This window comes from Phyllobates terribilis, unplaced genomic scaffold (genome assembly GCF_046119375.1).
Source record: "Phyllobates terribilis strain yellow unplaced genomic scaffold, ASM4611937v1 Scaffold_1__5_contigs__length_1240528914, whole genome shotgun sequence".
Lineage (NCBI taxonomy): Eukaryota > Metazoa > Chordata > Amphibia > Anura > Dendrobatidae > Phyllobates > Phyllobates terribilis.
In genome coordinates this window covers 902,199,328-902,224,814 of record NW_027362761.1, presented here as the reverse complement: position 1 = coordinate 902,224,814, position 25,487 = coordinate 902,199,328, and the positions used below count along the sequence as shown (strand labels likewise).

Here is a 25,487-nt window from a genome sequence, read left to right as displayed (position 1 = left end):
CCACAACATTTACCCAATGGGCAGTGAGGGAAAGGTATCGTCCCTGTCCATGCTTACTGGTCCACGCATCGGTGGTCAGGTGGACCTTGCTACTGACGGCGTTTTGTAGTGCATGTTTAATTTTTCCCTCCACATGCTGTTGCAGGGCAGGGACGGCTTGCCTGCTGAAATAAAAGCAGCTGGGCACGTTGTATTGTGGGACTGCCAATGCCATCAAGTTACGGAAGGTGTCAGTCTCCACCAGCCTGAATGATAGCATTTCAAGGGCCAGTAGTTTTGCAATGCCAGCATTCAGAGCCTGTGCTCGGGGGTGGTTTGCCGAGTATGGGCGCCTTTTCTCCCATGCCTGTGCTAACGATGGCTGTAGACTGGCCTGGGAGTGTGAGGATGACAGGGAACGTGGTGCTGTGGGTGGAATTACACTGTGTCTCTGTACAACAGTGCCAGAGGTTCTTCCATGGTGATCCTGTGAGGAAGCCGAACCAGCTGTGTGTGAGCTGGAGGAAGAGGCTACAATATGAGCTGAAGAGGTGGTAGGTGGCGCTGTAGGTTGGCCTAGGTCTTCAGTGTGTCTTTGTAACTCCACCACGTGCTTGGTCCGCACATGCTTCCACATATTTGTGGTATTGAGGTTGCTGACACTTTTCCCTGTTTTCACCTTCTGATTACACAGCTTGCATTTGACAAAGCAAATGTCATCTGCAACTGTGTCAAAAAAGGACCAGACACTGCAAATCTTGGGAGCGCCCGTTTTGGATTTTGGAAGAGGCATGCTCCTAATGGATGCCGAAGTGGAGGCTACAGGCAACCAAGTCTGCCCCCTCCCTCTCCCTCCTTTTTGGGCCATTCGGGGAATCTCTTCCTCAGAGCTGCTCCCACCACCTTCCTGTCCCTCACGCCATGATGGGTCAAGGACCTCATCTTCTACACCACCCTCTTCAAACAACTGCTTCTCCTGGGTAGTCTCGACAGCACAGTACGCACCAGAAAGTGGCACCTGAGTCTCATCATCAGATGCGTACTGAGGTGTGCTGCTGACCATAGGCGCTGGCCCACCTGCCTCTTCAGATTCAGAGAGACAAAGCGGTTGCGCATCACTGCATACTACCTCTTCTTCTAATTCTAGAATTCTACTTGGCTGGCCCCCTCTTTCCAAGCTAAGAGATTCAGAGAACAGAAGTAGAGATGGCTCCTGTGCAGGGCTCTCTGACTGCCTGGGCAATTTGGCAGGTGGTGAAGAGACAGAAGGTGCTCTTCAGTGCTCAGGACCTGAGAGGATCTGGAGAGTCGATGCGTTAGCTGCCATCCATCTGACAACGGCTTCAATTTGGTCCTCCCGCAGCAGTGGGGTAGAGCGACCTCCTAAAAAGCTGCGCATAAAGGACTGTTGCCTGGTAAAACTGGGGGATGCTGACAGGGCCGGCTCCAAGTTTTTCTGGGCCCCAGGTGAAAGAGTCTCAGTGGGCCCCTTTAATACATACCATTATTCATGATGCAGAGATACCGCAGAGAAATATATATATATATAGTACAATGTAAAGATTTCACTTCTGACATTACATGAGCGATATCTATTGTAAATTCCACAATAGCTCAGAAACCGGCGAATCGCTCCACACAGAATACTGGCCCCCATATAAAGCCCCATACGGAATACTGGCCCCCATATAACGCCCCATACGGAATACTGGCCCCCATATAACGCCCCATACGGAATACTGGCCCCCATATAACGCCCCATACGGAATACTGGCCCCCATATAAGGCTCCATACGGAATACTGGCCCCCTTATAAGGCTCCATACAGGATACTGGCCCCCATATAACGCTCCATACAGGATACTGGTCCCCTTATAACGCTCCATACAGGATACTGGCCCCCATATAATGCTCCATGCAGGCTGTTACCCCCCACATAATGCCCCATACAGGCTGTCCCCCCCCCTTATAATGCTCCATGCAGGCTGTTACCCCCCACATAATGCCCCATACAGGCTGTCCCCCCCTTATAATGGTCCATGCAGGCTGTTCCCCCCACATAATGCACTATGCAGGCTGCCCCCCCCTTATAATGCCCCATGCAGGCTGTCCCCCCCCCTTATAATGCCCCATGCAGGCTGTCACCCCTCCTCTTTATAATGCCCCATGCAGGATACACCCCCCTCTTTATAAGGCCCCATGCAGGATGTCATCCCCCCTCTTTATAATTCCCCATGCAGGATGTCACCCCCCTCTCTTTATAATGCCCCATGCAGGATGTCACCCCCTCTCTTTATAATGCCCCATGCAGGATGTCACCCCCCTCTCTTTATAATGCCCCATGCAGGATGTCACCCCCTCTCTTTATAATGCCCCATGCAGGATGTCACCCCCCTCTCTTTATAAGGCCCCATGCAGGATGTACCCCCCTCTTCATAAGGCCCCATGCAGGATGTCACCCCCCTCTTTATAATGCCCCATGCAGGATGTCACCACCTCTCTTTATAAGGCCCCATGGAGGATGTCACCCCCCCTCTGTTTATAATGCCCCATGCAGGATGTCACCCCCCCCCTCTCTTTATAATGCCCCATGCAGGATGTCACCCCCCCATATTATGCCGCATGCAGGATGTCACCCCCTCTCTCTATAATGCCCCATGCAGGATGTCACCCCCTCTCTCTACAATTCCCCATGCAGGATGTCACCCCCTCTCTCTATAGTGCCCCATGCAGGATGTCACCCCCCCCTCTCTTTATAATGCCCCATGCAGGATGTCACCCCCCCTCTCTTTATAATGCCCCATGCAGGATGTCACCCCCTCTCTCTATAATGCCCCATGCAGGATGTCACCCCCTCTCTCTACAATTCCCCATGCAGGATGTCACCCCCCTCTCTTTATAATGCCCCATGCAGGATGTCACCCCCCCTCTCTTTATAATGCCCCATGCAGGATGTCACCCCCTCTCTCTATAATGCCCCATGCAGGATGTCACCCCCTCTCTCTACAATTTCCCATGCAGGATGTCACCCCCTCTCTCTATAGTGCCCCATGCAGGATGTCACCCCCCCCTCTCTTTATAATGCCCCATGCAGGATGTCACCCCCCCTCTCTTTATAAGGCCCCATGCAGGATGTCACCCCCCACTCTCTTTATAATGACCCATGCAGGATGTCACCCCCCCATATTATGCCCCATGCCTCCATACATTAAAAAAAAAAAAATCAAATACTCACTTCTCCTCACCTGCTGCAGCTGCTCGGGTCTGGACTCTAGCGTCGCCAGCCTCCTCCCACTCTGCGCTGCCTGTGACGGCTCAGGGGAGGGCGCGATTGAAAGACGTCACCGCACCCTCTGACCTGAGACGTCACAGGGAGCGCAGAGTAGGAAGACAGCGGATCTGCGGAGGCACGGGGAGAGGTTAGTATCCGGCTGCCGGGGCCCTGAGCAAGCGGGGGAGAGGGACGGGCGCTGGCACCGCTCTCCTCCGCCCATAGCCCGGCGGGGTGCGCGACCGCCAGTGGGCCCCCCTGCCTCCTCAGGGCCCCGGCACTTGCCCGGGTGCGCCGGGTGCTGATGCCGGCCCTGGATGCTGAGTCACTGGTGCCTGCAGCAGGCAGAGAATCCCCACATCCTCTCCCTCCAGAAACTCCATGCCCACGCCCACGAGCCTTACTCCCTGCCTTCTTCATCTTGGTAGACTGATAAAGATAGGCAGAAAAGTAGTAAGGGCTTAGTGTGCTTATTCCTGAACAGCTGCTAACAGGTATAAGAAACACTAATTTTATAAAGTGTGGACTAGACTTTAATATGAGCTAATGTGGCCTACACAACTGTAAAGTGGAGTGTTTGGTGAACTTTATTTAGGTTTTTTTGTCACAAAAAGACACTGGATGTGCCCAAAAATTTAATACCGATAGTATCACAAACTTTTTGTAGCTATTACAATGCAGGAAGGTAACCTACAATGCAATAGATGAGGCTACAAAAAATAGGCTAATACTAATCTGGATGGGGTTGCAGGGCACAAAGCAGCAGAAAGGCTCCTCTATCTACTTCTATATAGTGTGTTTGGGACCAATTTAGCTGAATACGGAAGGAACCACCACACTAATAGGAGATATCAGGAAAAATTATGAATTGGCAAAAAAGGACAATGTATGAGGCAGTGACGCACGCTGAGTGCACTACAACCAGACGTGGCTGAAGCACACACTACAGCGTGAGCTGCACTCACACACACAGACCTTGCAGAAAGCGGTGAACAGCACAGAGAACTGTGCACTAGCACTGCAAGGCACAGCGATTTATAAAGTAGCTTGGGTAAAGCAGAATAGAGCAAATAGGTAGCTAAAACTGTCCCTCAGAACAACAGCGTCCTATCCCTAACTGAATTCACAGCAGAGTGAGCCCAAAATGGCGGCGGCAGCTTTTATAGTGCATCATGACATCATTTCAGCAGCCAATCACAGCCATGCCATTAGTTAACATGCCTACATGCCTAACAGGATGTGCCCACACTTCTTAGGATCCTCATTGGCTGAATAAAATTACACTGGCTCATTGCATTATGGGAACTTCCGATTAAGGTATCCGATATTGTAAAAGTATCGGAACTCAGTATCGGAATTCCGATACCGTGAATATCGGTCGATACCCGATATTTCAGTATCGGAACGCTCAACACTAATTACTAATAGAAATGGTTTTTATAATGATCGGAACTTTCTTTGTCTCTTTAGCACTTTTGCACTTTATATATTGCACAGATTGTATGAATCATGATAAATAATGTATTGATTGTATTTGTATCATGTCTAAAATGTATATGTTATATTAATTACTGCTAATCAATTTGTGTGATTAAGCAGGCTTAAATACTCTGCACATTGCACTTTCACATTGCTTGAGAAAGGTCCACATCTTGGGAGCGAAACGTTGCTACAGCCACATGGGCTATTAAAAGACAATTTTTTCATCATCCGTTTGTGTGCTGCCTCGATTCTCTTTTTGGATATATATATATAGGACTGGTGTGTACCTGCTGGGGGGCTTTGCACCTCTTTCTGTTTTTTCTGTGCTGCTTTTGATCTATTTTTATATATATGGCAGGTCCAACTGTTACTCCCCAACTGCCGGTCTGCTCTCCACAACCAACTGTCTCTTTCGCACGAGCCCAGACACCTGACTTTCTCTCTTCTGCCCCCCTCCTCTGTCCCCCAGCACTGTCCAGGAAGTCCCCCGTGCACTCTTAATCCCGTCCCCTGACACACTGGGCAGGACCCTGGCAGTTTCGGCGCCGGAGCTCCCCACCTGGCCCTAGGCAAGTCTTCCTTCTTACATATATATATGTGCTCATGATCATATTTAAGGTGTTGAGCTCTGTAATTGCCGGTAAATGCTTTGACAGTTCACACCATCAAGCCATAAATTTATGTTAGCACAGATTAAAGAGGCTGACAGATTAATAGTGTGAAGTGTGGTCTCGGGATGGTATTCCCTAGCCAAACTATTTATCTTCAGTTCCTCTCCTGAATTTGCGATCGGTGCGCCCGGCCGCACATGAATAGCTGGGCTGATAGCAGCACGTGCTTACTCATAAATCTCCAGGATAGTTCACACATGAGATTGCAGGGTCAGTATGCTCTATTATGTCAAAACCACAAGACAGTCGGTCAGTGCACAATGCTGCAATGATCGTAGGTAAGCTAAATAATGAAGTCTCTAGGTACCACACACATAAGACTGCGGTCTGCATGCTATACCACGCTAAGATCACAGAGCACCTGAACTGCACGTGTGCTATATGGATCACAAGCTAGCCTGAGGACCTTAAATCAAAGTTGCTTAGAATATGATTCACTGTTATTCATTGGTATAATCAAAATTCCCTATCCACCTATACTATCAGAACACGGGACTCAGTCCCTGACTCGCGTTTCGCCGGTATACCGGCTTTTTCTAAGGGCCTTAGAAAAATTTTCCGTTCACATCTTTTCCTCTTTTCCCTTCCCAATCTATAGTTGATTTACCATACGTGTAATTTCCATGGGAGTAACCTATTAACGGGGTTGTGCAGTCACAGATTGATGACCTATCCTTTGGATAGGACATCAGTATTCTATTGGTGGGGATTTGACATCCGGCACACCCTCTATTGAGCTGATTTAAGCTATGGCGACAGCCAGATTGAACTGTGCTGCAAATTGCAGCTCCATTCAACTGACTGACTGGTACTGCACATTAATTCCTGTTATACTGAATTCTCTTGTATGGGAGCTGTTCTGCAGTACCCCACAGCAGCCACTACACATTGTATGGAGCTGTGCTGTGCAGCTCTGTAATGTGTTCACATTTTTACACCATCCAGAGCTAATAACAGCTGATCGTAAGGGAGTCTGGTGTCCGACCCCCACTGATCTGATATTGATGACTTATCTCCAGGATAGGTCATCAAAAACTCGGGACAGCCCCTTTAAACATGCCACACCGCTGTAAAGAAAGTACTCCTCAATCTCTGTGCAAATATGAATTTAGTATATGACCTGTTTAGGAAGATGTTAGCTAATCACTGACAGATTTGTGATTTTTCTTTTTCTCATAACAGGTGATTTTTGTTGTCCCAATGGATACTATTGAGACTGCAGTCATTGAAGTACATAAAGAAACTCCAGGCAGCGAAACACACAACGGCTTTCCAAGATCTGTCTCCTCAAACAGTGAAGATGACAAAAATATTAAAACTAAACCCAAAACTTTATCCAATGGTCTACGTAAAGGTACAAAGAAGTATCCAGACTATATTCAGATAAGGTTGCCAGAAGACGCTAAAAATAAATATCCTCTAGAATGGTGGAAAACTGGAGTTGCCTTTGTCTATGCGCTCTTCAATATGATCCTCACCACAATAACGATCACAGTTGTTAATGAAAGAGTTCCTCCTAAAGAGGTGAGCCCACCTTTACCGGACAAGTTCTTTGACTACATTGATCGAGCACCATGGGCATTTACTGTCTCGGAGATAAATGGAATGATTTTGGTTGGAATATGGTTTATCCAATGGGTTTTTCTAAGATATAAGTAAGTACTGGTGATATTTCAGGAACACACTACCTTTTAAATAGTTAATCTTGTCTTAAAATAATATATTTTTTCTATCGTTTTTGGGGGCTTTTTTTTATAAGGCACCAAATAAACTGTTTCTGAAAATGCTGTATAATTTTCAAGAGGATAGAATCCTGAAATTTGTGGTTTTAAGGCAAACCATCAAATAGGGCTGATTTGCAAAGCCAGAATTTAGGATTGTCTAGGTAGCAATCCCAATACACCAAACTATTTTGTTGGTTCTTATACAGAGCACGGTCTGACTACATTGTTCACTGGTAAAGCCGCTAATGGTGTGTTCAGACAAGGCAGAGAATTATTGAGGCAGAATTTAGCTGAGAGGAAGCTGCAGATGTGTCAGGTATAATCACACACAGCTCTGCAGGGAGATCAGGAGAGCAGAGAGCGGCCATTATATGTCTCACACTGGTAATATCTTCTATCATTTATGGTACGTTCTGGAGGTAGATCCAGCACTTCCAATAAAACGTATATTTTTATTCAGAAAATTTCATCCATAAAAGATATATAATTCCATAAGAAATCCACAAAAGCATATGGAAAAGTGTCATCTGAGGAAATAATCCCAAGGGAGATACATTCAACGTATTGGTTGATGCGTTTCAAAGTGAATAAGAAGTATCACTTCGAAACGCGTCAACCAATACCTTGAATGTATCTCCCTTGGGACTATTTCCTCAGATGACACACTTTTCCATATGTTTTTGTGGATTTCTTATGGAATTATATATCTTTTATGGATGAAATTTTCTGAATAAAAATATATGTTTTATTGGAAGTGCTGGATCAACCGCCTCTGTTATAGGGTTGATCCTACTGGCAGATTCTCTTTAAGAATTTGAAATATAAAATGATTTCTTGATGTTACCTGCCATTCAAGGTCCTGCACCGTGTAAGTTCCCATGTTGAGCATTTGGTGAATTGTTGATGTTGCAGATTTTCTGCAACATTTCTGCACCTATTAAATGATTTGTGTTTTTGAGTGCATTATTTTTACATGTGTTCTTATTGCATTTTTTTCTGTGGTTTTTGTCTCCTTTTTTGATGTGTCCTGCTTTTAAATGAAGTCACTTTGTTTTGAATACACAATAAATAAAGTTTTATCGACGCTAAGTAACTTGTGTGCGGACTACCTTCAATTTTTTTTTGTGCATGTCTGCTACGGAAGCACACTAAACACTTCTGTGTGGTTTTTTTTTACCTGAAGATTTTACTGATAAAATGCTTATTTATTGCAAGAGAAATTGACTTTTTGTGGATTTCAGTAGCGTAAAAAAAGCACAGGGAGCATGAGATTTCTATCATTTATTCACTTTGCTGTAACTCTGATATGAAATATCAAAAAAGAAGCAAATACTTATCATGGGAACTTTTTTTAAGGACTGCTGTCAACTACTTGAGAAGTAATTATACTTGAATTATACATAATAAATAGATATGGATGGTTTGCTGTAAGCCAACTTTACAGTTGATATATGAAGGAGGCCTCCTGTCTTCTGTTTTATAGGATATTTGTTCTCCTGGCAGGTGGTTAATGTAATGTTTCACAGAATGGTCTATTTAATACAGAGAGCTGTAATAAATGGAGAGAAACTCATTTTATCTATGTCATCCATACAAATGCACAATGGCTGCAGATAAATATAGGTTGTTTTTCTTAATTACTGGCTCCCTTTAAAGCGAATCTGTCACCCCCTGGGACTTTTCAGACCGATAATATGGGCATACAGGTGATAGAAATGTGAATCTATACTTACCTGTATGGCCCATATTAAAGGTCTTGTTGCTAAGCTTCGCGTCCCCCGGACGACAAGAAATCCCCGCCTACTAGCCCTATTTCCATATTCACCCCACCTCCCCTGCACAGGGCGCTGTGAGGTGCAGTTCCCGGCCGGATCCCGCGCCTGCGCTGTTTCCTCTGTACGGGCGGAGCTCTTCTCCCTGCCGTCAGTGTAGTGTTGTGCACCAGGGATCTTCTGCGCAGGCGCCGTTGAGTCACTCTGCCTTCCCAGCGCCTGCGCAGAAGATCCCTGGTGCATGTCACAGGGCCCTGTGATGTGCAGGGGAGGTGGGGTGAGTATGGAAATAGGGCTACTAGGCAGGGATTTCTTATCGTCCGGGGGACGCGAAGCTTAGCAACCAGACCTGTAATATGAGGCATACAGGTAAGTATAGATTCACATTTCTATCACCTGTATGCCCATATTATCGGTCTGAACAGTCCCAGGGGGTGACAGATTCCCTTTAAATCACCACTCCAGCAGTTTGTATTTTTTCAGCACTGGAGTGGTGATTCTAATTTAAGGTCCCTGCCCCTAATGTCATACTTACCAGCCGCCGTCTTCACCTATGATCGGTGCCACTCTGGCCCGCTCCGTCATGTTGTGACCACAACTTCTGACTCAAGTCAGAAGTACCGGTCACAAGCTCCCAATGCACGTCTATGAGTGGCAGAACGAGGCTGTCATAGACTTACATTGAAAAGTGACCACCAGATCGCTCCTTAGATTAAAAGCACCACTCCAGCAGTAAAATAAATAAAAACGCTGAAGTGGTGCTTAAAAGGAAAGGTTTTTGATACCCTGATTCTAGTGATGTGTTACTTACTAGTCTGTTGTTGCTTTTTCAATAAAATCAGTGTTTTATCAGCAGCACATTATCACTTGAGGACTAGATGTCTGATGCCATGTAGTCCTCCTTTTTTTTAATACCGTGCCCCTACCACTGATTGGCTGCTTTCTGTGTACACTGTGCAAAGGCAGAAACCTGCTAATCGGTGGTGGGGGCGCGGTTATACAGGGGTCAGCATTCTGAGCATTTCTACATCTGCTGCAGAGAAAACGGTGACCTATCACTGGAATCAGAGTCTCTGCCCCTACAACATGCTGCTCTCAGATTACATAGAAACACATGGTGACAGATTCCTTTAAACAGTACAAGTAAATTAGCATAGATACAAATGTCTATGGAGTTTGCACATCATGTATTTATACACCTGTTGCGGCTCATAAGACTTTCTTCCTTTTTTGCTTACAGATCCATTGTGGGCCGCAGATACTTTTTTATTGTCGGGACTTTGTACTTGTACAGGTGTATTACAATGTATGTTACGACGCTTCCTGTGCCCGGAATGCACATCCAATGTGCCCCAAAGGTGAGGACTTTCACATTCCCACAGGTCTTATTTTTTATATTTAGACCTAAATGTCACACTGTCTTATATTATGCAGAGTGATCCAAAGACTTCTATTTGAACCATATTATCTTTTGTATACCCCCAATTTCACTTCAGTTGTCATGATATGACATTTTGTCTTTTTATACTCCTTGGGGAGAATAAGTCTGCAATATGGCGCCGTACGGAGAACCATAGTGGCACATGGCTTGCTTACTGTTTTGCAGTTTAGAATCAAGTAAATGTTGTGAGCCTCTTTAAAGCCTCTTGCATGTGGTACTGCCATGTGCGGGAGGCCTAAAGATGGCTATCTGGATCATTACATCCACATCTACCTAATTCTTTACCTGTTTAACTGGTCTGGTAATGGGACTGCTAGAGCTTTATCTTTGGTTTAGTGTAGCTGATAGACTCCCCATCTAATGATCCTTAGAATGGTAGAAAAGATGTGTAAGAGGGCATGATGTGTTCAGAAATTGCCTAAACATTTTTTCGGAAATACACATTTTCTATTTTCCATTACATTTTCTTTAGTGATTTTGCAGTAATTGACCTAAGCTGAAAGTATTTGCTTGCCAAGTCCCCAGAGGCAGGGTTGGTGTGCTTCACTAACCATGTCCATCCATCTCTGAGCAGTAGTTGCCATGGTCCGGGTTAGCCATGTCATTCGATGTATTCATGAGACAGTGTAATATAAGAAGATCATGTACTATTATACCAGTATAGACTGGAACATATGAAAAGCACTTTTGATAGCATCCTATCAGTTTTTGAGCTGGGAAGGTGTCTGGTATCTGTTTAGTAACGGGGAATTTATGCATAGCAGTCATATAACTGTTTTTTTCTGCAATTTTGTGAAAATCACAAAAATCAATGCAATTACTCATATCATGTGAATAATTCCATTTACGTGAAGTATGTTATATAAAGTCAGGGCTGGACATATTCAAGAACCACCTATTCAGTTCAGACAGATGTCTTCTATTGCCATTCTTAGGGTGTATCTTGATTAACATCTATGGGCATTTAGTCCTACTCTATTTTATCCATTCCTGACTTGAGTCAAATTTCAGTCTATAGAACAGTGTCTCCCCAGAACCCACCACTGTTCTGCTCAGACCTGCTGTGTGCTCCTTGAAGGGTGATGTTGGTAGAATTTGTTGTTGGCTGAAACGAGTAATCTTGGCCGCCATTTGTTTGTATGGCCAAGTTGCATACCCATAGTTCAGGGTTAAACAACATTTTTGCCATGAGGACACATTTTCACTATGTCACATAACAGTTTTCTGAAAACAGTCAACGTCAATTTTCAATTTCTTCACAAGTCACATGCTTGTACATCCCAGGCTTGTTCATGTGCATATCGGGAAGAGCTCAATATGTATGGGTACTTCTGGCCACTCACTTATTCAAGGAAGGCAGATGCACCCTGGGTTTCTGCCTCTGCTTGGATTAAGGCTTAGAAGGGTTGTCCAGTGAATAAAAGTTATCACTCATTCGCAGGATAGCTGATAATTAGCTGATCGGTGGGTGTCCGACTCCTGGGACTGACACCGATTGGCAGATCGGAGAATTTTTATCCCTGACTGGGAACACTTCTCCCCAATACAAACTGGAACTATCACTCCATGCATTCTTTATGGGGCAGCTGGAAAAAGCTGAGCCTAGCTCTTGGCAGCACCATAGGGAACTAATGGTCCGGCTGTTGAATAGTATGAATTAATATCTCAGATGAAAACCCCTTCAGACCAGTTGGGACAAGTGAAAGAATAAGTGTCCAGAGAAGAAAAGGTGAGCGCTACCATGAGTCCTGTGTCATGCCAACAATAAAGCATCCTGAGACCATTCATGTGTGGGGATGCTCTTCACCCAAGGGACTTGGCTCACTCACAATTTTGCCTAAGAATACTTCTGTGAATAAAAAAGGATATCTAAATATCCTACAAGAGCCCCTTCTCCCAATGATCCAGGAGCATTTTGGAGTGAACAATTCTTTATCCAGCACCATCTGAGAATGCAAAAGTGATAACTAAGTGAATCGGTGAACAAAACACTGACATTTTGAGTCCATAGCCAAGAAACTCCCCAGATCAATCCTATTGAGAACTTGTGGTCAGTCATTAAAAAGTAGATGGACAAAGAATAACACATTGAGATAAACTTCAAGCACTGATTAGACAAGAATTCGTTGTCATCAGTCGGGATTTGGGCCAGATGCTGATATCCAGCCTGCCAGGGTGGATTGCAAAAGTTTTGGAATAGAAGAGTCAATGCTGTAAATATTGAGCCTTTGCAGAAACATGATGTATTTGTCAGTAAAGGTTTAAATATGTATGAATGCTGATAGTTGTACTTCAGTAACCGTCGAAACATTCGACTAAAAGATCTAAAAACACTGAAGCATCAAACTTTCTAAAAAACAAAATTTGTGTCAGTCTCAAAACTTTTGGCTACGACTGTAGGTTGGTAAAATTATGTATTATGTGTTGCTTTCTTCTCATCTGCTTTATTTGGTAATATAATGTAGGTAGACTACTGCTGGAGCCATTTCGCTTTTCTTTACTGCATTGCGTTGTCTGTGAACACCCATTTCTTATGTTCTGACGTTTGTTTTTTTTCTTATGTTTTTAGTCAAATGGAGACTCGTATGCTAAATTACAAAGAATCTTTCGATTAATAACAGGAGGAGGATTGACGATAACAGGATCTCACGTCTTATGTGGAGATTATCTGTATAGCGGTCATACTGTCATTCTCACGCTCACTTACCTATTCATCAAAGAATGTAAGTTGTGGGCTTTACGATAGGTTATTTGCACCTATTGTGAGTTATCTATTTTAATTCTAAATATTTTTATGTCTCAAAAGTACAAAATTGTCTATGCGAAGCCTAGGGATATCTTAGGAATGCAAGAATTTTAAATCTACACTTGCTATGAGCAGTCATGGATTAGCACTATATAATTACACCAAATTTTTGCTGTAAATTTATAGTAAATCTGTGGACTACAGTTGGTCATGCCATCTAGCTCTAAAAGGGAACCAGTCAGCAGGATTTTGCTATTTAATCTGAGAGCAGCATAGAATAGAGCAGGAGAGCCTAAATCCAGTGATATGTCACTTATTAGTCTGTGTGTTGTAGTTTCATTGCAATTAGCATTTCATCAGCAGGAAGATAACACTACAGGACTAGGTCTCAGGTGCAGCCCAGGCCAGCTAATCTGCGTAAACCCACCCCCACCACTCATTAGCAGCTCCCTCACATTGGAAAGTGACGCATGAAACAGCCAATCAGGGGTGTGGGCCGGATTTACACAGTTTAACTCTTAGCTCTACTACATCTCCAGCAGACAAGACAGATATTCTAGGAAAACTACACCAAGCAGCCCAGTAAGTGAAACATCCCTGGAATCAGGCCTTCTTGCCCTCAAATTATATAGCACTCAGATTATATAGCAAAAACTGCTGACAGATTCACTTTAACCTCACCAACCCCTTTTTATTCTTCTAGAAAATGGGTATAGAATTAAAAGTGGCATGAAGCCAAATTTCCCCCAATAAGTCCACCCTGGGACAGAGCAATGGACACATAGCTGAGCTATGGTGCACACATTAGCAGTCATGCCTTCCCTGGAACTGGTGCTAATGATTATGAGGCTGTAGTCATCACAGGAATGATTGTATCTGATTTCTTTCAAAATGCTATTGCTAAAAACCAGAACACCATTTATGTAGCATCCTGTACCATTAGATGAATATTAGCTTGGAAGCCAAGTCACTTATCAGTGCTATGAAATTCAGGATGTTAAATGAGGTAATGATGTCTTTTTATAGGCCCATGTTCTCGGGATGCTGGAGTGATGTCTTGATAATTAGATGATTTTTTTTTTTTTATAAACAGTTGCAACATCACTATACAGGTGCATCTCACTAAATTAGAATATCATCAAAAAGTTAATTTATTTCAGTTCTTCAATACAAAAAGTGAAAGTCCAATATATAGAGTCATTACAAACAGAGTGATCTATTCCAAGTGTTTATTTCTGTTAATGTTGATGATTATGGCTTACAGCCAATGAAAACACAAAAAAGAACTGAAATAAATTAATTTTTGGATGATATTCTAATTTAGTGAGATTCACCTGTATATGGGCAAAGAGGCTTGGGTCAGCACCAACAAAAGGGCCCACATGTGCGAGGGTGCCCAGGCAAACGATCCAGCACACCGAATCCAGAGTAAATGCCAAAAAAGCGGTTTGCCAGAATGCATGCAAAAAAAGGCCTCAGTGCAAACCAATACATGTTGTGTATGTAAGGAGGTGGAGGTGTTGCTCACGTTCCCTCTGGAGGACATATGTTTTGTTCCAGTGTATTTTTATGTGCAATGTGTTTAGTAATGTGCTTTATTAGTGAAAGGTTGTGTTCTGCACAGCCACAGGTAGTTGATAAAGACAGGTAGAGTTAATGGTTGGGACTAGCCCAGAGTGGAAGGAGCTAAAGTGAAGGAACAGAGGGAGTTCCCTGTCAGGAAGACAGATTGGGCCTAGCCAGGAGCTAGAACAGACCTTTTGGGCTGAGTAGTCAGCAGAGTCGTATGTATTGAGTTTCCCGAAAGTAATCTGAGACCGAGATAAAAAATGGCGTAATTCAGAGGGGAGATGAGGAAAAGCATTAGAAGGAGAGAGTGATTCTCTGGAGACGAGGTCTGAGGCAGAAATTCTAGCAAGACGGTACAGAGTTATTTAACAGTCAAGTGACTGAGCATCTCTGAGAAGGAAAGCGGGATGAAGAGAGAGTTCCCTGTGAGGTAGTTCTAAGGTGTTGGCAAGTAGAGAAGCTAAGTAATGGCCATAGTGGCGCAAGTAGCTCCCTAAGGGGGAAAGGACGTGGAACTGTGGGTTGAAGAATATGACTCTTGCCTACTCGTTAATGGTGATGTTGGAGGCTAGGAAAGCTCCAGAAGTGTTGTGCTGGGAAGAGGTGAACCCAGAGAGAGAGGTTACCCTGACAGAGAGCGAAGCAAGCTCAGGAATGAACGGAATGTGTATGAAGATGTTCTATGTTTTAAAGGAAACGTCCACAAAGTGTTGTACCCACTATCCACTGTACATACTCCTCCCCATGCTCTTGTTCAGTAAAAGACAGTTTGCTTTTGAATGGTGGTCTTCTTCATTGAACCTTATATCACCTAGTCCTGGCCAGCCGAAGTCACCCGCATCATGCGGTCTGCAAGGGCGTATCGCCTCTACAGTTACAGCCCACACACCCAGCCAGAACCCCTATTTTCCTTTAGCGTACCAGGGCGTTGGCATATTTTGTGCTTTACTACCTCACAACCTGAAATTCCACCGTTTTTTTTTTTTTTTTTTAGGGTATTCATCAGTTCCTTTAAAGAACATGCCGGCAACTGTCAACATTTGGTTTTCTTTTTATTGTGTAGCAAACAACAAATAGGACAAAATAACTGAAAACTTCAGTGTGCATGACTATTTACCCCCTAAAGTCAGTACTTTCTAGAGCCTTCCTTTTGTAGCAATTACAGCTGCAAGCCACTTTGGATAAGTCTCTATGAGCTTTCCACATCTTGCCACTGGGATTTTTGCCTCTTCAAGGCAAAACTGCTCCAGCTCCTTCAAGTTAGATGGTTTCCTCTGGTGAACAGCAATCTTCAAGTCTGATCACAGAGTCTCAATTTTATTAAGGTCTTGGCTTTGACTAGGTAACTCCAAAACATTTCCCCTTAAACTACTCGAGTGCTGCTTTAGCAGTATGCTTTGGGTCATTGTCTTGTTGGAAGGTGAAAATCCGTTCCAGTCTAAAATAACTGACAGACTGAAACAGGTTTTGCTTAATAATATCCCTGCACTTGGACCATTTTCCCTGTCCCTGCTGCCGAAAAACATCCCCACAGCATGATTCTGCCACCACCATGTTTCACTGTGAGGATGGTGTTCCTGGGGTGATGAGCTGTGTCGGTTTGACGCCGGACATAGTGTAATGCAGGTGCCGGAATGCAACGCACAGAGACACAAGGCGAGAACAGTCAGAAATGTTTGTAAACAGTTTTATACAACAGGTATACTGAAACAAGGGATTAGCAACAAGGGTAATGAACAGTGGTTTGAAATATCAGAAAAATACGAAATTTCTCAAAATAAGGCGCAGTCTCTTAAAATAAGGCGCAGTCTCTTAAAGTAAGGCGTAGTCTCTTAAAGTAAGGCGCAGTCTCTTAAAGTAAGGTGATGCCCTCAAGCATGAGAAGCACCACACAAGTTCTTTAACCGTGAATTTGGCCCTAGCGGGGGTCACCGGTTATTCCCGCTAGGCCGTGAGTCTCTTTCCGGATGAATTCAATTAAATCACGTTGTGCTACTTTAGCCCCAACCGTCCCCCTCCCAACCTGAGTACTTAAACCCAATTGTCCCCGGTACCGTGGGTGAGCAGTGGAAGTGACGGCCCTGCTCACGTATGCAGCTCCTCTCTGCTTGGCTGTTGGGGGCAGTCTCTCGAGCCTTGGATAGGGGGGTCCAGGCCTCGTCTGTCGGCGGCCGACGTCGGGTTCCGCGAACTCACTCAGCACAGCGATCAGGTTCCTAGTATCCTCAGCAGGCACAGCACTCGAGTCACAACTGTGAGGGATCCGGAGCTCTTTTACCGGTGCCCGGCTGGAGCACCTCTCAGGCCTCTGGATTTGGCCTGTCACACGGGGTTTCTCAGGACGCAGGGAGCACGTCTGCTCCTCTCTGCTGCTTGGCGCCAAAGACCCCTCAGGTTTGGCGCGCTGGCCTCTTATCTCTCTGAACTCCTTCCTGGAAGTCACCTGATCGGGTCCAGCCTCTGAATCTCCCCTGCCTGCAACTTCCTTTGTGTATTTTGGTTCCGCTTGACTGTCTCTGGCCAGTAGATGGCAGTCTCGCTCCATCCTTGAAACGTCATGTTGAAGTTCTGTTACAAGCTTTTTAGCTCGTTCTACATTCCTCCCTCCTTTTTGCTCGCCAGTCCTCGGGCGAGTGGACTCCTCGCAGAATTGATGTCTCCTTCCAGGCAGTGCAAGCTCAGACAGGAGTTGGGCACACTCCTGCGTTTTCTGTTGGATTCGAGACCAGATAAACTCTTCCTGAGCATACCGGTTAGGAGGAATTCCGGCATTAGCCCGCTCAGTTCTGCGGGGCTCTTCTTGCGGAGGAGACTCCGGGAGATCCGAGGAATCAACTACTGGGGATTGCAAATCATTTCCTGACTCATTCTGACTTCCACTCGGGAGTGGCACCAACGGTTCTGACGGGCCCAACTGCATTGTGGCCCACCCTTCTTCATCCCCCAAGGTTCCTGTATGTGGCACTTCAGCCAACACGTCTGAGGGCCCAGCCCTGTTACAGACTTCTGCTTCAGAGGAGCAAGGTCGCAACATATTACGGTGCAACACCCTGGATGTCGCGGTGTCATCCCCTTCGGGCCTAACCTCGTAGACGGGGTTGTCTGGGTGAACCTTCTTCACCACCCGATATGGTATTGCCTCCCAACGATGGTCCAGCTTACTCCCAAATCGTTTAGCCCTCACCAGCACTCGGTCTCCTGGCTGAAGCGATCCACCTGTGGTCGGGGGCCGAACTGCATGCTCTACTTCCTGAAACTTCTGAGCAACCAGTCTTCTCACGGTATGGAGTTGACGCTGGTGTTCTCGAATCCAGGTACTTGGGCTACTGCCCGGACCGGGGTCTTCTGAGTCTAGCTCCAGTTCGGTGATTTCTCGGCCACTTCTTCCAAACAGCAACATGTAGGGGGTGTAGCCGGTGGTTGCATGAACTCGATTATTATACACCCACACCAGCTCGGACACGAATTCGGGCCACTTCATCTTTTTGTCCGCTTCCAGTGTTCGCAACATTTGCAACAGGGTTCGGTTAAAGCGCTCGCAAGCCCCGTTCCCTTGCGGGTGGTAGGGCGTTGTCCGGGAACGGTCGATCCCATAGATGCGGTATAGCTCATCCATCACTCGTCCTTGGAAGCAGGCCCCCTGGTCAGAATGTATTCGCTTCGGGCACCCATAAATCCGGATGAAATCTTGACAGATGGCCTTGGCTGCGGCTTCTGCCGTCTGATCTTTAGTGGGCGTCACTACTGCAAACTTGGTGAAGTGATCAGTCATGACTAAACAGTGTCCATAACCGTTGTATGAAGTTCCTACCATCAAGTAGTCAATCATCAAGACTTCCAAGGGGGCAGAAGTTCGGATGGTCTGAATGGGAGCTCTTTGCTCCGGGGGCTTGTTCAATTCACACTGGCAACATGTTCGGCAGACCCCCTCGACTTCTTGTCGCAGTTGAGGCCAATACACCAGCCGTTGCAACCACCGGAAGGTCTTTTCTACTCCGAAGTGAGCACCTCTTCTATGAGCTTCTTGGGCTAGCTGTGTTACTAGTGCTCCTGGAACTACCACTTGCCAGGTAACATCAAACTCTCGAGGCAGCTGGATTCTTCGGCATAGCAAGCCATCCTTCAGGAGGAGCCTCTCCCACTGGCCTAGGATTTGTAGGGTAGTTGGAAGTGAAGCGGCTCTGGTTTCCTCGTCGGGTCTCTGATTAAGGGCGACCCATTCTCTCAACTTTGCTAGCTCCGGGTCGGATTGCTGCATATGTATCCATTCGTCTCTTGAACGTCCCAGAATCTGAGTGGGCCTCGGCTCCCCTCTGGTCTCTTGGGCGTCGACCACAGCAGCGGCGAACTGGCTGAAATCCGGGATCTCGTCGCCTTCGAGCTCCTCATCTCTGTCCTTCTTCGGCCCCGCCTGAGTGACCCGGGACAGGGCATCTGCATGTGTGTTCAGGGCCTTGGACCGATAGGCGATTTTATACTGGAATTTGGACATCCTTGCGACCCACCGCTGTTCTAACGCGCCCAGTTTGGCGTTCTCCAAGTGGGCCAAAGGGTTGTTATCTGTCCGCACTTGCACTTCTGACCCTGACAGGTACTCAGCAAACTTCTCGGTCATGGCCCACACCAGTGCTAGTAGCTCCAGCTTAAACGAACTGTAGTTGTCCGGATTCTTCTCCGTATCTCGGAGTGACCTGCTGGCATACGCGATCACTCGCTCTTTCCCTCCTTGTACTTGAGCCAGCACTGCTCCCAGCCCATGCAAGCTTCCATCAGTGTACAACATGAACGGCTGCGAAAAGTCAGCGTAGGCCAGAATCGGGGCATCTGTTAGCGCCATTTTCAATGCTCGGAATGCCTCTTCTTGTTGTGGGCCCCACTGAATGGGCTGCCGCTTGGCTCCCCCGGCTGTTCCTCTCAGCAATTCATTGAGCGGGTTCGCAATCTTAGCGAAGTCTTTAATGAATCTGCGGTAGTATCCAGCGAGCCTCAGGAATACCCTTAGTTCCCTTAGATTGGCGGGCGTGGGCCACTTCTGCACGGCAGCTACTTTCTCCGCAGTGGGGTGCACCCCTGCACTGGACACAGTGTGCCCCAGATATTTAATTTCTCGTTTGAAGAGACGACACTTACGAGGCTTAATTTTCAGGCCGTGCCTTTGTAGCCGTTCTAACACTTGTTCCAATCGGCGGAGATGATCCTCAAACGTTGCGGAATAGATAATTATATCGTCCAGCAGGGCCGGCGTCAGCACCCGGCGCACCCGGGCAAATGCCGGGGCCCTGAGCAGGCAGAGGGGCCCACTGGCGGTCGCGCACCCCGCTGGGCTATGGGCGGAGAAGAGCGGTGTCAGCGCCCGCCCTTCTCCGCCGCTTGCTCAGGGCTCCGGCAGCCCGATACTTACCTCTCTCCGTGCCTCCGCAGATCAGCTGTCTTCCTGCTCTGCGCTCCCTGTGACGTCTCAGGTCAGAGGGCGCGGTGACGTCTTTACACCGCGCCCTCCCCTGAGCCGTCACAGGGAGCGCTGAGCGGGAAGACGCCGACAACGCTGGAGTTCGGAGCCGAGCAGCGAGCAGCGAGCGGCGGGCAGCAGGCAGCGGGCAGCGGGCAGCAGGTAGCAGGTGAGGAGAAGGGAGGTGAGTATTTGATTTTTTTATTTTTTTTTTAATGTATGGAGGCATGGGGCATTATAAAGAGGGGAGGGGGGGCATCCTGCATGGGGCATTATAAAGAGGGGAGGGGGGGCATCCTGCATGGGGCATTATAAAGAGGAGGGGTGACAGCCTGCATGGGGCATTATAAGGTGGGGAACAGCCTGCATGGGGCATTATAAGGTGGGGAACAGCCTGCATGGGGCATTATAAAGAGAGGGGTGGCATCCTGCATGGGGCATTATAAAGAGGAGGGGTGACAGCCTGCATGGGGCATTATAAGGTGGGGAACAGCCTGCATGGGGCATTATAAAGAGGGGGGGATTCCTGCTTGGGGCATTATAATGAGGAGGGGTGACAGCCTGCATGGGGCATTATAAGGTGGGGACAAGCCTGCATGGGGCATTATAAAGAGAGGGGGGGACATCCTGCGTGGGGCATTATAAAGAGGAGGGGTGACAGCCTGCATGGGGCAGTATAAAGAGGAGGGGTGACAGCCTGCATGGGGCATTATAAAGAGGAGGGGTGACAGCCTGCATGGGGCATTATAAAGAGGAGGGGTGACAGCCTGCATGGGGCAGTATAAAGAGGAGGGGTGACAGCCTGCATGGGGCATTATAAGGTGGGGAACAGCCTGCATGGGGCATTATAAAGAGGGGGGGATTCCTGCTTGGGGCATTATAATGAGGAGGGGTGACAGCCTGCATGGGGCATTATAAGGTGGGGACCAGCCTGCATGGGGCATTATAAGGTGGGGACCAGCCTGCACGGGGCATTATAAAGAGAGGGGGGGACATCCTGCATGGGGCATTATAAAGAGGAGGGGTGACAGCCTGCATGGGCCAGTATAAAGAGGAGGGGTGACAGCCTGCATGGAGCATTATAAAGAGGAGGGGTGACAGCCTGCATGGGGCATTATAAAGAGGGGGGGCAGCCTGTATGGGGCATTATGTGGGGGGAACAGCCTGCATGGAGCATTATAAGGGGGGGGGGGCAGCCTGTATGGGGCATTATGTGGGGGGTAACAGCCTGCATGGAGCATTAAAAGGGGGGGCCTGTATGGGGCATTATGTGGGGGGGAACAGCCTGCATGGAGCATTATAAGGGGGGGGCAGCCTGTATGGGGCATTATGTGGGGGGTAACAGCCTGCATGGAGCATTAAAAGGGAGGGGCCTGTATGGGGCATTATGTGGGGGGTAACAGCCTGCATGCAGCATTATATGGGGACCGGTATCCTGTATGGAGCGTTATATGGGGGCCAGTATCCTGTATGGAGCGTTATATGGGGGCCAGTATCCTGTATGGAGCGTTATATGGGGGCCAGTATTCTGTATGGAGCCTTATATGGGGGCCAGTATTCCGTATGGAGCCTTATATGGAAGCCAGTATTCCGTATGGAGCCTTATATGGGGGCCAGTATTCCATATGGGGGCCAGTATTCCGTATGGAGCCTTATATGGGGGCCAGTATTCCTTATGGAGCCTTATATGGGGGCCAGTATTCCTTATGGAGCCTTATATGGGGGCCAGTATTCCATATGGAGCCTTATATAGGGGCCAGTATTCCATATGGGGCCTTATATGGGGGCCAGTATTCCGTATGGAGCCTTATATGGGGGCCAGTATTCCGTATGGAGCCTTATATGGGGGCCAGTATTCCGCATGGAGCCTTATATGGGGGTCAGTATTCCGCATGGAGCCTTATATGGGGGTCAGTATTCCGCATGGAGCCTTATATGGGGGTCAGTATTCCGCATGGAGCCTTATATGGGGGTCAGTATTCCGCATGGAGCCTTATATGGGGGTCAGTATTCCGCATGGAGCCTTATATGGGGGTCAGTATTCCGCATGGGGTCTTATATGGGGGTCAGTATTTAGTATTCCGCATGGAGCCTTATATGGGGGTCAGTATTCCGCATGGGGTCTTATATGGGGGTCAGTATTCCGTATGGGGTCTTATATGGGGGCCAGTATTCCGTATGGGGTCTTATATGGGGGCCAGTATTCCGTATGGGGCCTTATATGGGGGCCAGTATTCCGTATGGGGCCTTATATGGGGGCCAGTATTCCGTATGGGGTCTTATATGGGGGCCAGTATTCCGTATGGGGCCTTATATGGGGGCAAGTATTCCGTATGGGGCCTTATATGGGGGCCAGTATTCCGTATGGGCGTTATATGGGGACCAGTATTCCGTATGGAGCCTTATATGGGGGCCACTATTCTGTGTGGAGCGATTCACCGGTTTCTGAGCTATTGTGGAATTTACAATAGATATCACTCATGAAGTGAAATCTTTGCATTGTACTATATATATATATTTCTCCGCCGTATCTCTGCATCATGAATCGTGGTATGTGTTAAAGGGGCCCACTGAGACTCTTTCGCCCGGGGCCCAGAAAAACCTGGAGCCGGCCCTGTCGTCCAGATATATTAAAGTGGCTTCAAAGTTGAGGTCCCCCAAGCATCTCTCCATCAGCCGTTGGAAGGTTCCTGGCGCATTTGTTAGTCCAAACGGCATTCGATTGAACTCAAACAGGCCCATAGGGAGAACAAAAGCTGTCTTCGGACGATCCTTCTCAGCTACTGGGACCTGCCAATAGCCACTGGCCAGGTCGAGGGAGGAGAAGAATTTGGCGCTCCCTAGTGCAGATAGAGACTCTTCGATTCGGGGGAGTGGATAGGAGTCCCGTACTGTACAGGCATTCAGCTTCCGATAGTCTACGCAGAATCTCAGGGTACCGTCCTTCTTTCGGACCAGCACGATCGGAGCCGCCCAGGGGCTCTGGCTTTCACGGATCACACCGTTCCGCAACATGTGGGCCAATAGCTCTTTCACCTCCTGGTACATTTGAGGCGGGATCTGCCGATATCTCTCTCGGATGGGAGCAGTATTTCCGGTGGGTATTTCGTGCTGAATGTCCCGAGTGCACCCGAAATCATCTTCATGCTGTGCAAACACTCCCTGATATCGCTGTAGAAGTTGTTCGATCTGCCTCACTTGTCCAGCAGAAAACTCAGTCAGGTTACCTTCCATTTCTTCCAGGAGGTGGCGTCCAGCCAACGGTTCTCTTCCATGTTCCTGGCTATTGAGGGACACCTCTAGGGTCCATGGTTTTCCTTCCACAGGTGCCAGCCCTATAGCGTCAGCTCTAGTAAGGGCCTCCGGCATTACGCACACTCGCGCCACCTCTTGTCGGGGCAACAACTGTAAACTGGTGCCACTTAAATTGATGCAGCGCACGGGTACTCGACCGTGCCGCACGGTGGCCAGAGTTCGAGCAATCAGGAGTCCAGAGGGCGCTTCTTCTCCCTCCATTGGTTCAACTTGAATGTCCACGCCCTCTAAGGACACATGTGCCAGCACCGGCAAAGTGAGTACAGTCTGTCCCACCGGCAGTGTTATTGTGGCTTCGGGCGGTATCGATACCTTACCAAGGTACTGGGAGGTAGTGGACAACTTTTGAATCTGACTGACCCGCACGAGGTGCTGGAACACTCTCTTGTTAGCTGGGTCTCGAGTGGCGCGGGTCCAGTTGTTTTTGCTACAGCCCTCAGCCAGGAACTGTCCGACTTCTTTCAGCACATTCATGCCCAGGGTTACAATGGGCCCATCGCCTCCGGGCCCGGTGGTCAGTACAATCCCTTTTCGACCGAGGTCCTTTCCACATGCCCGCACAGACATCCATACTACTCCCGCTACTGGGATAGGTAGTTGATTAGCCGCCACCAGTTTGACAGTGGGTTCCCGGCAGGAACGAGCGACTTCAGGAAAGTGACTTTGGAAGTACGTCTCAGGCATAGTGGTCACTTGAGACCCAGTGTCCATCAAACAACGGATCCACTGCCCATTGAATTCAGCCCAGATAATGGGCCTCTCGGAGACAATGTCTTCAGAGCTCCCTCTTCTACTCTCTGAAGCTCGAGACCCCACGGTATGCTCCACAACCGTGGGGCATTTTAGTTTAACAGCTGTCCCCTCCTCCTCCTTTCTCGGTTGGGACAGTCTTTGGAGATATGCCCCCTACCTCCGCAGGTCCAGCACTCCGGTCCTCGTTCTGCCGATAGGTCGGGTACATGTCGTGCTGGGGCTGGATAGGAACGTCTTTCTCGTTCTGGTCTCCGTCCGCGTTGAGCAGTACGGTCCGTCGGCAAGGGGGCAGTAGGAGTCTTCCTAATAGAATTCAGCTCACCCCGAATGTCTCGAATTTCCTGACGTATTTCCCGTACCCAATCAGGCTCTTGGTTGGTGAATCCAGGAGCAATTGCCTCATGACTTCTAACTGTGGCTTTGAGAACAGGAACTTCTCTCTCCAGGACTCTAGCTTCAGCCCCTACCTCCAGGAAGCCCATATCAGGGCTCAGTCGCAGCCGCTCCTTCAGGATCTGCCTCAAGGAAGGGTCTTTCAAGCCAGCAATCAGTTGGTCACGCAACACCTCATCCAATGGTCCCAGTCCTCGGTTCCCATCTCGAGTTTTCTTAGTGATATGGGCCGTCACTTCCTGTAATGCATTAACATACTGATTTACTGTCTCATTTTCCCCTTGGACCCGCTGAAACAACCGTAAGCGCAAGTGTCCCAAATCTGTAGTGTCACCGTGCATGTCCTCTAGAATTTTTATCACTTTATCCACGGTGTCACGGTCCCCAGGTGGGCGGTACATCACAGTCTGTCGGGCCTCTCCATCAAGGGTTAGGAGGGCCAACTCCGCCTGGGCTAGAGGGTCAAGGGGATACATACGTAGCATACTTCTCAGTCTTTCTGCCCAGTCCCAAAGTGACATGCCATCCCCTGTAAACTTGGGAAGATGGCTGAGCATAGCCCCCAGGGGTATATGGCTCCGGCCGGACCCAGCCATAGACTGATCCGCCATCTCTGCGTCTGAATGTTGCATCCTGCCGACTACGCCAAATGTAATGCAGGTGCCGGAATGCAACGCACAGAGACACAAGGCGAGAACAGTCAGAAATGTTTGTAAACAGTTTTATACAACAGGTATACTGAAACAAGGGATTAGCAACAAGGGTAATGAACAGTGGTTTGAAATATCAGAAAAATACGAAATTTCTCAAAATAAGGCGCAGTCTCTTAAAATAAGGCGCAGTCTCTTAAAGTAAGGCGCAGTCTCTTAAAGTAAGGCGCAGTCTCTTAAAGTAAGGTGATGCCCTCAAGCATGAGAAGCAC

General features: G+C 47.5%; 1 protein-coding gene across 1 annotated transcript in view; it reads left to right on the top strand.

Annotated features, from left to right (window-relative positions):
- The first annotated feature begins 6,588 nt into the window (after nucleotides 1-6,588).
- Nucleotides 6,589-25,487, top strand: part of LOC141171892 (phosphatidylcholine:ceramide cholinephosphotransferase 2-like) — a 36,234-nt gene continuing 17,335 nt past the window's right edge. Inside the window, exons 1-3 of the mRNA XM_073655529.1 lie at nucleotides 6,589-7,058; nucleotides 10,140-10,257; nucleotides 12,910-13,063. Coding sequence (XP_073511630.1) covers nucleotides 6,604-7,058; nucleotides 10,140-10,257; nucleotides 12,910-13,063 — 727 coding nt within the window. The 5' untranslated portion in view covers nucleotides 6,589-6,603. The remainder of the gene's footprint in view (nucleotides 7,059-10,139; nucleotides 10,258-12,909; nucleotides 13,064-25,487) is intronic.